Genomic DNA, 13,087 nt, shown 5'->3' with positions numbered 1-13,087 from the left:
AGCCTTTTATACTCCTGCTACCACAAAATGTTGTGTTTGTCAGATGATGTGTATACCTTTTATCATTATTATTATTGTGCCATTTATTTCATGGCGCTTTACATGTGAAAAGGGTTATACATAATAAAAACAACTACAATACTCCTGAACAATACAGGACACAGACGGGTACAGGAGGAGAGAGGACCCTGCCCGCGAGGGCTCACAGTCTACAGGGGATGGGTGAGGATACAGTAGGTGAGGGTAGAGATAGTTGTGCAATGGTATTGACAAACGAAGGTTACTGCTGCTTTTAGGCTTGTTAGAAGAGGTAAGTCTTCAGGGTCCTTTTGAAGCTTTTCACGGTAGGTGAGAGTCTGATATGTTGTGGTAGAGCATTCCAGAGTATGGGGAGGCACGAGAGAAATCTTGTATGAGATTGTGGGAAGAGTAGATTAGAGGGGAGTAGAAAAGGAGATCTTGTGAGGATTGTAGGTTACATGCAGGTAGGTACCGGGTGACTAGGTCACAGATGTATAGAGGAGACCGGTTTCGGATGGCTTTGTATATCATTGATAGTGTTATGAACTGGAGTCTCTGAGCAATGGAAAGCCAGTGAAGAGATTGGCAGAGAGGAGAGGCCGGGGAATAGTGAGGGAGCAGGTGGATTTGTCGGGCAGCAGATTGGAGAAGTTCAAGAGTGTAAAGGCCGCTTTACATGCAGCGACATCGCTAAAGCGATGTCGTTGGGGTCACGGAATTTGTGACGCACATCCAGCCTCGTTAGCGATGTCGTTGCGTGTGACACCTACGTGCGATCAAAAAAGGTTGTAAAATCGTTAATTGTTGACATGCTCCCCTATTCCCAAATATCGTTGTTGCTGCAGATACGATGTTGTTCGTCGTTCCTGCGGCAGCACACATCGCTATGTGTGACACCACAGGAACGAGGTACCTCACCTCACCTGCGGCCGCCGGCAATGAGGAAGGAAGGAGGTGGGCGGAATGTTCGTCCCGCTCATCTCCGCCCCGCCGCTTCTATTGGGTGGCTGCTTAGTGACGTCGCTGTGACGCCGCACGAACCACCCCCTTAGAAAGGAGGCGGTTCGCCGGTCACAGCGACGTCGCTAGGCAGGTAAGTAGTGTGACGGGTCCTAGCAATGTTGTGCGCCACGGGCAGCGATTTGCCCGTGACGCACAACCGATGGGGGCGGGTATGCACGCCAGCGATCTCGCTAGCGAGATCGCAGTGTGTAAAGTGGACTTTAGAAGGGAGGCCACATAGGCAGTTGCAGTAGTCATGGCAGGAGATGATCAGGGCATGCACTATTGTTTTTGTAGATTCTTGGTTAAGGAATGTTTGGATCTGGGAAATATTTTTGAGTTGGAGTCGGCAGGAGGTGGAAAGGGCTTGGGTATGTGACTTGAAGGAGAGAGCAGAGTCAAGGGTTACCCCCAGGCAGCGAGCTTGCAGCACTGGGGAGAGTGAGCAGCCATTGAGTGAGTGAGAGGCAGAAAGATGATGAATTTTGTTTTGTCTAATGTTAACTTTTAAAAATCGAGCAGAGAAGGATGAAATAGCAGGCAGACATTCTGATGGTGGTGCTATATACAGAGCACATTGTTTACATATTTTGGATCATGCAGAATATCTATGTACCTTTTGATATTTCTTGTGATTTTACCAGCTGATCTATTGGGTATCAGGGGCTTTATGTCTCCAGTAGAGAAAAGGATGCTGTGCGCTGCTCCATGTATATTTGTCCTCTGGCCTTGGATTCAGACACTGTACGGTGAGATCTGCCATGGGCACAGCACTCGCCGGCATTCAGGTCCTAAGCAGGGCAGATCAAAGTATTGTAGTGCGCCTGCGCAGGACTGGCGAGTGTGTATGACGTAGACGCGTCATGCACCGCGGCTTCAGAAAGAGGACGAAGATGGCCGAAAGAGGAAGCGCCGGCACCGGACAACAGAGACGCCCATATGGCCCACCGCACGACCGTCGGGTAAGTATTATAAAGTGTTTTTTATGTTCTCACAGCGGCCTGAGCTCTTATATACCGCATGTTAGAATGCTGTATATAAGAGCCCGGTGGTGGTGGCCGCAGCTTATACGCCAAAAAAGTGGTGACCAGTTCCCTTTAACCTTTATTAAATCTCAAAACTCCAGGTACCAGCGGAAAAGAAGTGACCTGCTACTTCTTTTTGCTGCAGAAATTCTGCAGCAAAACCTATAGGGAAAAAAAGCATACATTTTGCATAGATTTTTCTGGGGAAGGACTGCATGAACTTTATGAACAAAAACGTCACCTTTTCTGCAGCAAATGCGCGGCAAAAAACGCAGTGTGCGCACAGGGCCTTAAAGTACATGCGGGAAAGATTTCTGTAATCTGATTATTTCGCATATTTTACGCACCAACTACACTGCGTAAAATTCACCGCAAAAACGCCATGTGTGAACATACCCCTAGAGACCAGAATCCATAAGGCTATGTGTCCACGGTAGAATGTATCTGCGGATTTTTCTGCATGAAAATCCGCGACTTTCGCGGCAAATCCGCACCCGCGGATTTGCCGCGGATTTACCGCGGATTTTGATGCGGATTTCTTTTTTTTTTTTTTTTTCCCCATTCTATACCCAAAATCCGCACCAAAATCCGCAACAAAGAATTGAAATGCTGCAGATTTTTCCGCATCAAAATCCGCGGCAAATCCGCAGCGGAAAAATCCGCAGCATGGACACAACATTTCCAAAATGCCATTGAAATGGCTTGGAAGTGCCGCTGCTACAGATTTTCGGGAAATCCGCGGCAAATCCGCGGTAAATCCGCAGCGTGGGCACATAGCCTAAGGCTCCTGAGCCACTGCTTGGGGAAAAAACAACTAAAAAGAAAATCCTGGAAGCCGCAAGACACATACCTAGTAGTTTGCTGTTCAATAGTAAACAACTATGATGTGACAAACTTCAGACATAGGATATTACAACACCCGGGTCCAATATTACAGGTCGGAGAAGATCATATGTTTCTGTGGGGCTTTAAATAGCCATGATCTGTAAGTGACCTAGCATATAATATAAAGTCTATCCAGAAATCATCAAATTGCAGTTTTCCCTGAAGCTAAAGGGAATCTGTCAGCAGGTTTTGCTACCTCACCTGAGAGCAGCGTGATGTAGGGAAAGAGACTCTGAATCTAACAGTGTATCACTTAGATTACTGACTCAGCTGTTCTAAGTTTTAGCTTTAGCTAAACCAGCAGAGCTGAGCGCTGTCCTGCCCACACCGGGCTCTCTATAGACTGTACATTGAGGTGTCAATCACAGGAGGGAGCATGTCAGACAACATGGCAGGAGCCACCTAGTCACAGCAATGATAATCACCAAGTGATAAAGCCTTTAGTTTAAGTAAACAGCATAGAGTCTGATAAGAGAGGCATAGCTTTTTTTTTAACCCCTACAGTATGCTGTCCTCAGATTACATAGCAAAAAACTTGCTGACAGATTCCCTTTAAGGAAGTCCCAAGTTGTCCCATTATCCCATATGAGCAGAACTATGCTATTAAAGATCCGTGATGGTTTGAGGACCTTTTGGAGATTTTCTATTAGGGTCTTCAAGTCTTAATTTGTGATTCTTACAAAAATCTGATACTGGACATACGACAGTAGTGTTGGGATTGTGCAAGTTACACGGGCCCCTAATTACTAGTCCAATTCTTTTTTAACCTTTGGAGAAATTACACTATACCTCTGTTACTGAAACTGTTTGTTTTACAATTGCAATTTGGAGCATAGTCAAAGTTATTAAAAAACGTTTGCAGAACTTCTTGTTCTTTCAGGAACTGCACATATACTGTACTTTAGCAACAATAGACTGACTTGGATCTTATCTTTTGTGTTAAAGCATCTAATGAGCATGTGCTAGGGTCATTGTGAAGGAAAGGAAGCTGCGCCATCACCTGTCTTGAATGGTGGATCCTGTGGTACCCTGTTATTGTAACCCTGCCTCTGTTGATAAGAAACCTGCTGAAAACTGTTCCTGAAAGTACTAGTCTAAAAAGTCCCAGTGACAACTGCAAGACTATTCTGACACAATTTAAAATATTAGAATATGAAAGTTTTAACTTTCCCGATGAGAATTAATTATTGCAAATGAGTCTACATCTGGACAATATAAATTTCTATCACCTCTGCCCATCTTCTGTCTTTCACCAAGCCACAGATTATTGGTGGCATTGGATGACATTTATTATATATTATCACTGAATATATTATTATTTATTATTATATATGTATATTATATATGTATATTATATATATGTGATCAGTCTTGATTATATTTTAGTAGTTGATTACTAGTGAATGGTGGCAAGCAGCAGAGCAGCATTGCATAAAGGGATTGTATTGAAAACGCATCATTGTATAATTTATATATATATATATATATATATATATAAACACACACACACACAAACTTATACATATACATATATATATATATATATGTGTGTGTATATGTATAAGTTTGTGTGTGTGTATATATATGTATATATATATGTATATATATATATATATATATATATATGTATATATATATATATATATATATATATATATATATATATATATGTGTGTGTGTGTGTGTGTGTGTGTGTGTGTGTATATATATATATATATATATATATATATATATATATATACATACATACATACATACATACATACATACATACATACATACATATATATATATATATATATATATATATATATATATATATATATATATATATATATATATATATATACACGTACATAACTCTTATTTATGTATATATATTATATGCGCACACACACTTCATTCATAGGGAAATGAGGGGGGTCAGTTAGGTCCAGACTTGTTCTTATATCCCCAACTCCTTTGTCCTACCTAAATAGAAGAATAGCAGGCCTACGTGCTCCTGACATCAACAGATGGCCTGCAATGGCCCCTTATCAGTAGGAGGCAGCTGCTGTAGGGTGGGCAGAGCTGGCAGGCCTGTTACCAGGCAGAAGAGACACCGGAGCCTGCATGCATCTCGGGGTCACTAGTGATCACCTCCTGGGAGTTTAGGTTGGATAAGAGAAAATGTTACTCTTAGGCCGGCTTCACACTTGTGATTGACGCGCATGAGTGCAATGTGAGAAAATCTCGCATTGCACTCAAACCAATGTTAATCAATGAGGCAGCTCCGATCTGCTTTTTTTTCTCAGCTCAAATCGGACTGAGAAAAAAATCGCAGCATGCTGCGATTTTTAGAGTTTCTCGCGGGAGTCACTCCAATGCAAGTCTATGGGTGCAAGAGAAAAAACGGATGTCACACGGACGGCACACACGCCATCCTAGTGACATGCGTTTTTCTAAATACATTTATCGCATGTTGCAGAGAACACTGGAAATGAATGAGGTCTGTCGATGTCGGTCAATCCCTCTCTGTCTGTGGGTCGGTCTCTCTCTCGGTCTCTATCTCTCTCTGTCAGTCTCTCCCTCACCCCCTCTCTCATACTCACCGATCACCGGCGCGGCGCTGCACGGCTGGCACAAAGCTCCAACGGCTTTTTCTCTTTTTAAAATGCCGGCCGCTCATTAATCCATCTCGTATTCACTGCTTTCCCCGCCCACCGGTGCCTATGATTGGTTGCAGTCAGACATGTCCCCACGTTGAGTGACAGCTGTCTCACTGCAACCAATCACAGCTGCCGGTGGGCGGGTCTATATCGTGCAGTAAAATAAATAAATAAATAATTTAAAAAAAAACGGTGTGCGGTCCCCCCCAATTTTCATACCAGCCAAGGTAAAGCCATACAGCTGGAGGCTGGTATTGTCAAGATGGGGAGCCCCACGTTATAGGGAGCCCTCCACCCTAAAAATATCAGCCAGCAGCCGCCCGGAATTGCTGCATCCATTAGATGCGACAGTCCCGGGACTGTACCCTGTCATCCCGAATTGCCCTGGTGCGGTGGCAATCGGGGGAATAAGGAATTAATGGCAGCCCATAGCTGCCACTAAGTCCTAGGTTAATCATGGCAGGCGTCTCACCAAGATACCTTCCATGATTAACCTGTAAGTTAAAGAAAATAAACACATACACCCAAAAATCCTTTATTTGGAATAAAAGACAAAAAAAACCACCCTCTTTCACCACTTTATTAAAATCCCCAAATACCCCTCTAGGTCCGACGTAATCCACAGAGGTCCCACGATGCTTTCAGCTTTGCTACTTCGGAAGCTGACAGAGAGCGGCCACAGACCACAACCGCTCTCTGTGAGCTCCCCACAGCAACTGAAGTGAGTCGCGCTCTCAGCGATGACGTCACTCAGGTTACCCGTGGCCAACGCTCTCAGGTGGAGGACTCCAGCTGTGGCCGTGGGTAACCTCAATACCGGGACCACTGATCGCACAGATCACTTCAGTCACTCAGGGGATTTGCGGTCACCGGGGAGACCTTCACCGGTGACCGAAAATCAGGCCGCAACACAGACAGAGCCGCGAGATGACAATGAAGTCGGGTGAAGTTCATCTGAGTTCATTCTGATCGCACGGCTCTGTCTGTGTCTGCTGTCAGCGGCCATGTAGCAGAGCTGAATGGCAGATGACATAGCTGCTGAGAATAAAAACGGATCACATACGATTTGCACATGGACTACAATCTAGAGAAAAATCACAGAATCGCATTGCAGTTGCATTGCACACGAATCAACACTCGGACAGAGCTCATGCTACTTTCCAGCATGAGAATCGGACCGATTTTACAGTCGCAAGTGTGACGCCGGCTTTACACCCGACATCTGACAATAAAACACAGAAGAGTTGGCTATAATTATTCTTATATGCAGCTAGTGGGCCTTAATTTCTTCTACACCCTGTATGATATGGTGTAAAAACTGATTGGGATTGATAGTTGAAGCAGAATTTGTAGAGATGTTCTCCCCTGAAGATTTCGGCACATGCAGAGTGCGGTGGAACATGCAACGCTCTATGTTGTGATGGGAAAAACGTCTGTAAAATAGAAGTCATAAAGAGGTACTGGGGTCGCCCCATGTGTGAACGCTCTTTTATAGACCAGTACAGATCGGCAGTGTGGCCACGCACAAGAGCACTGCAGCGAGAAGAAATATACCATAAGGGTTTCTTCACATCTTGCTTCATTTTTACAAAATTACACAAGAAAAAAAAAAGGGATGTGACATGAAAATAAGATTAGTAATTTGGGCAGCAAAGTGGCTCAGTGGTGATCACTGTTTTCCAATCTAGATAGTGAGTGTTACAGCGCTGCAGAATATGTTGGTGCTATATAAGCAAATGATTGCGTAGTAAACACACTGTACCATGGAGCAAGTGTGGCCGATTCCAAAATCTCTCTGTAAAGGCTCCTGTCCCTCTTCTTTTTGTACGGTGCAGTACTCCCCCGTCTAATAATCCGTGTGCTTCGCCCCTAGGCTTCTGGGTGCTTTATTAACCAGGCAGCAGAATGTTAATGGATAATGTCATGGTCAATAAATCAAAGCAAACATTTCTCAGAATTCCCTGTTCTTTCAGTGCATTATTAGGTGTCATAAAAGAAATGCTGTACATATGGCCCGGCCGTTGCTGCAGATCACGCGGATGTAGCATATCCACGGATTAGTCGCGTAGTCATTGTATTAAAAGAAAAAACAATAATGACACTTTTCCTAGGGAAATGGTGACAGGAGCAAATTTACACTTCTGGTTTTGCATTTAATTTGCCTGATAACCCCTTGTGTGCTGAAAACCTGCTGTACATCATGTCCATCACCCTTACCTGAAAACACGCTGTGTAAAAGCCCCTTTACACACTGAGACTTTCAGCGATCCCACCAGCAATTCCAACCTGGCCGGGATCGCTACAAAGTCTCTGGTGAGTCGCTGGTGAGCTGTCAAACAGGCAAACCTGGCCAACGACGCAACAGCGATCCGGACCTGCAGAACGACCTAGCTAGTCAAACACTGGAAACGAGTGATGTGTCACAATGTCTGTCAATCACTATTCTCTGTCAGTCTCTCCCTCTCTGTCTCTATTCTCTCTCTGTCGGTCCGTCACTATCTCTGTCCCTCTCTCACAGTCTGTCGGTCATTTTCCCCTCCTCTCTCATACTCACCGATCCCCGGCGCGGCGCTGCACGGCGTTCACACTGCTGCGGCGGCTTTTCCTCTTTTGAAAAAGCCGGCCGCTCATTAAACAATTTCGTATTCCCTACTTTCCCCGCCCACAGGCGCCTATGATTGGTTGCAGTGAGACACGCCCCCACGCTGAGTGACAGGTGTCTCACTGCACCCAATCACAGCAGCCGGTGGGCGTGTCTATACTGTGCAGTGAAATAAATAATTAAATAATTAAAAAAACCGGCGTGCGGTCCCCCCCAATTTTAATACCAGCCAGATAAAGCCATACGGCTGAAGGCTGGTATTCTCAGGATGGGGAGCTCCACGTTATGGGGAGCCCCCCAACCTAACAATATCAGTCAGCAGTCGCCCAGAATTGCCGCATACATTATATGCGACAGTTCTGGGACTGTACCCGGCTCTTCCCGATTTGCCCTGGTGCGTTGGCAAATCGGGGTAATAAGGAGTTATTGGCAGCCCATAGCTGCCAATAAGTCCTAGATTAATCATGTCAAGCGTCTCCCCGAGAAACCTTCCATGATTAATCTGTAAATTACAGTAAATAAACACACACACCCGAAAAAATCCTTTATTAGAAATAAAAAACACAAACACATTCCCTCATCACCAATTTAATCAGCCCCAAAAAGCCCTCCATGTCCGGCGTAATCCACGGACCTCCAGCGTCGCTTCCAGCTGTGCTGCATGCAGGTGACAGGAGCAGCAGAATACACCGCCGCTCCTGTCACCTCCACGCAGCTAATGAAGGCAATAGCGCGATCAGCTGAGCTGTCACTGAGGTTACCTGGATCCAGCGGTGGATGCAGCGGTGGCCGCGGGTAACCTCAGTGACAGCAGCTGATCGCGATACTCACCTCAGTTGTTGCGTGGAGCTGACCGGAGCGGCGGTGAGTAGCGCGATCAGCTTAGCTGTCACTGAGGTTACCCGCGGCCACCGCTGCATCCACCGCTGGATCCAGTGACAGCGGGTAACCTCAGTGACAGCTCAGCCGATCGCGCGGCTGTCTTCATTAGCTGCGTGGAGGTGACAGGAGCGGCAGTGTATTCTGCTGCTCCTGTCACCTGCATGCAGCTGAGCTGGATGCGACGCTGGAGGTCCGTGGATTACGCCGGACAAGGAGGCTTATTAAATTGGTGATGAGGGAATGTGTTTGTGTTTTTTATTTCTAATAAAGGATTTTTTCGGGTGTGTGTGTTTATTTACTGTAATTTACAGATTAATCATGGAAGGAATCTCGGGGAGACGCCTGACATGATTAATCTAGGATTTAGTGGCAGCTCCGTGGGGGCGTGTCTCACTGCAACCAATCATAGGCGCCTGTGGGCGGGGAAAGTAGGGAATACAAAATTGTTTAATGAGCGGCCGGCTTTTTCAAAAGAGGAAAAGCCGCCGCAGCAGTGTGAATGCCGTGCAGCGCCGCGCCGGGGATCGGGGATCGGTGAGTATGAGAGAGGAGGGGAAAATGACCGACAGACTGTGAGAGAGGGACAGAGATAGTGACGGACCGACAGAGAGAGAATTGAGACCGAGAGGGAGAGACCGACTGACAGAGAATAGTGATTGACAGATATTGTGACACATCACTCGTTTCCAGTGTTTTAAGTCCCCTTTACACACTGAGACTTTGCTGCACAGCGGGAAACAAAGGACCAAAGAATGGTCCTGAACGATTTGTAGTGATCAGCAACTTCACAGCAGGGGCCAGGTCGCTGATGTGTTTCACACACTGCAATGTTGCTGGGGAGGTCGCTGTAACGTCACAAAACCGGTGACGTTACAGCGATGTCGTTTGCGATGTTGCCACCTTAAGTCATATAATCAGTTATGTAATTGGATCTTATCTAATGTCCATTTATTTGTTTTTTAGGAAGTGGCCAATTCGGTGTACCTGGTTATGGAGGTGAGTTTGTCTGCGATATACTGTAATCACATATACACAGCATTGTGTGAAGCTATACTGATAGCTAATACTACATAAACAATGAACGATCTGTTACATAACAATTAGGCTGGGGCTGCACAATTACTTTAGGTGGGACACAGGTCATGTGGCCAAACATCACTAACGCAGATGGGGTCTCAAGATAGCACGACAAGCAAGTGGTACAAAGTCAGAACCAGTCGGATTTTCTGCTTGTCGCAGTCATGGTCCTTACGAACCATAATGGATCCCTATTCATTTGCATTATGCTGCAATATTTTTTTTTTTAAGCCTTACCCTCTCTCAGAAACCATCCGTATATATTCAGAACAGGAAAGATGATCAAGGAATTCCCACTCTTATTGCCTTTAGCTTGTCTCCGCCGGTGGAACTGACGACTTTTGGGCAGCACAGATTACAGTAATCTCAAACTAATTCTTCATATACACATTAGATTATTCTCAGTGGATTCCATCAACATTGGCAGGATCCTGTGGAAATCTATGGTGGCTCAAATGAAGATCAAGCATGTTAGGCTGGGGCGACACGGTGACTACTGCGATCCTTGCATGACACTCTGCTCACGCTGGCAGCACATCGGCAGGCGATTGTCATTGCCACTGAGGTTCGATCATGCGATCAGACCACATTGCGGGGGGCAAGCTGCCACTGAGGAGGGGAGGGAGGGATTTATCTCTCCTCCGTAGCCGGCTATTGCCATTCTCGCTCTGCATTCGCATTACACCGGTGTACCGCGAGTGCAGTGCGATTTTTCTCTTGCCCCATAGACTTGAATGGGTGCGAGAGAAACAGGATTGCATTCCACTCGCAGCATGCTGTGATTGTTTTCTTGGTCCGATTAGGGCTTAGAAAATAATCGCTCATGGTGCTGGCACATAGGTTAATATTGGTCCGAGTGGAATGCGATGTTTTATCGCACACTGCGTTTTTACCTGTGTTTTTTTGCTGCAGAAATTTTTTGAGAAAATGGTTGTAACCTATGTAAAAAAAAATAGCTGTGCGCACGCTGCGTTTTTTTTCTCAAGAAAATTCTTTCTGCAGTATTTCTTGAGAAAATGTGCATGTCACTTCTTTTCTGCAAGTACCTGAGTTTTTTGCCATAGATAAAATGCAGGGACCAACCTGCGGAAAAAAACGCATCAAAAACATCGTAAAAACGCATGCAATATTGGTGCGTTTTTTGAACGCCAGTGCGCTAACCTTTCAGACTCAAGAAATTTCTCAAGAAATTTCTTGAGAAAAATCCTTTTTCTAGTGCGCACAGGGCCTTAGGCCTTATTTGGAGTATTTTGTAGATATGTCGGACATGCACACTGTCAGGATATTATCTTTCTTATGTGCTTGGCTGGCTTTACCTTAAAGGCCTTCATATACATTAAAAGCCTCCAATTAAACTGATTTTATCTGCACTATCCAACCACAGTCTGTTGACGACCTTCTGATTATGAGACTTCAATACACCTGATCCTTTTGTTCCCTATAGAAAGGTCACTCACATTTTAATCAGCAGCATACTCCCACTTCTTATACAGAACATGCCCACATGTAACAAATATACAGCTGCACTCAGAGACACTAGGTATGAAAACATTGAATATAAAAATTTGGACATGCATAACTACTAAGGAAATAAATAAAAAAATGGTTACATTTAGAGCATAAAAAGGCCAGATTTATGTGAGCCCAGCAGCCAGCATCAAGGCATATCTCTTTTGCAGGGCCCTCACCTAAATGTTTCTACCCGGGCGGAAAAGTCTGCAATTTTATGGGCGGGCAGTAACCTGCTAATAGAAAATTAAAACTTGCCATAAGCTGGTGAGAAAGAGTGCCCAGTCAAGACCCTATAATCTAAAGTGAGAAAACTGACAGCACTTCCTAACAGACAAATGTGAACAGGTGCAAACTGAACATGAAGTATATTCTAACAAATAAGTGTACAATCAGAAGATGTCATGCACAAGTCAGCACCACCCGGTCTGTGAACTGTGTCACTAACCGGGCTCCAGTAAATCCCTTGAAACCCGGACTTTCAGATAAGGGTTCTCTGCTTGTAGATTCCAGTGTGGGAGGAGAAATCACTTAGTCCCATAGAAGTAGCGGCACTCGACATCCATATAAAACTTTGTATTTTATTTGGTCAACTTCATACAACCACAGCCGCAACAGTTACCAGCACGTGGAGGAGGGGAAACAAGAAGGTGCAGGTGCAAGAGGTCGGCCAACAGCTGTTTTGGGCTTATGGGCACTTCCACAACTCCTCCCTATATCAATGAGATTTAAGTGATACTCTAGCAAATGTACAGTTGCACTCTGAGACACTAAAGTATACAAATATTGAATATAGGAATTTGGACCTACATTACTTATTAGGAAATAAATGTAAAAATTGAGACATTTAGCACATAAAAAGGCCAGTTTTATGTGAGCCCAGCAACCAGCATCAAGGTGTATCTTTTTTGCTGGGTCTCTAGCTAAATGCCTCTACCCAGGCTGAAAAGCCTACAATTTTATGGGCGAGCAGGAATCTACTAACAGAAAATTAAAAAACCCTTAGTAGTAATGTATGTCCAAATTCCTAAATTCAATGTTTACATACCTTAGCGTCTCAGAGTGCAGCTGTATATTTTAGAGTACATTTCTTGTTCAGTTTGCACCTGTTCACATTTGTCTGTTAGGAACTGCCATCAGTTTTCTCATTTTAGAGTATATGCCCACGTAGTCCTGCCACTACTATTGTAGAGTATTCAGTATTGTGCAATGTGTTTGGTTTGCAGACGTTTCTCAATGTTTATTCTCTTCTTCTGCTTTTCAGTACTGCAATGGTGGCGATTTAGCAGATTACCTGCACAGTAAGTAAAAAAGTATTTTTTTCTATCAATGATTGTAGTCTTTCAAGAGAACTAAAGCCAGCTTTACACCTTACAATTAGGGATGCGATCTCGTATGCGATGTGACACGCCCAGGTCGCATATGCGATCTAATGA

The 13,087-nt window shown here is 44.6% G+C and overlaps 1 protein-coding gene across 2 annotated transcripts in view; it reads left to right on the top strand.

The window, feature by feature from the left end:
• Window positions 1-13,087, top strand: part of ULK1 (unc-51 like autophagy activating kinase 1) — a 158,812-nt gene that overhangs the window by 32,508 nt on the left and 113,217 nt on the right. For both annotated transcript variants that reach the window (XM_075322133.1, XM_075322125.1), the window contains exons 4-5: window positions 10,029-10,061; window positions 12,916-12,952. In XM_075322133.1, the coding sequence (XP_075178248.1) occupies window positions 10,029-10,061; window positions 12,916-12,952 (70 nt within the window). The remainder of the gene's footprint in view (window positions 1-10,028; window positions 10,062-12,915; window positions 12,953-13,087) is intronic.

This window comes from Anomaloglossus baeobatrachus, chromosome 1 (assembly GCF_048569485.1).
Source record: "Anomaloglossus baeobatrachus isolate aAnoBae1 chromosome 1, aAnoBae1.hap1, whole genome shotgun sequence".
NCBI lineage: Eukaryota > Metazoa > Chordata > Amphibia > Anura > Aromobatidae > Anomaloglossus > Anomaloglossus baeobatrachus.
Note: the sequence above shows the minus strand (reverse complement) of the source record. Positions and strands in the feature narration are given on the sequence as shown.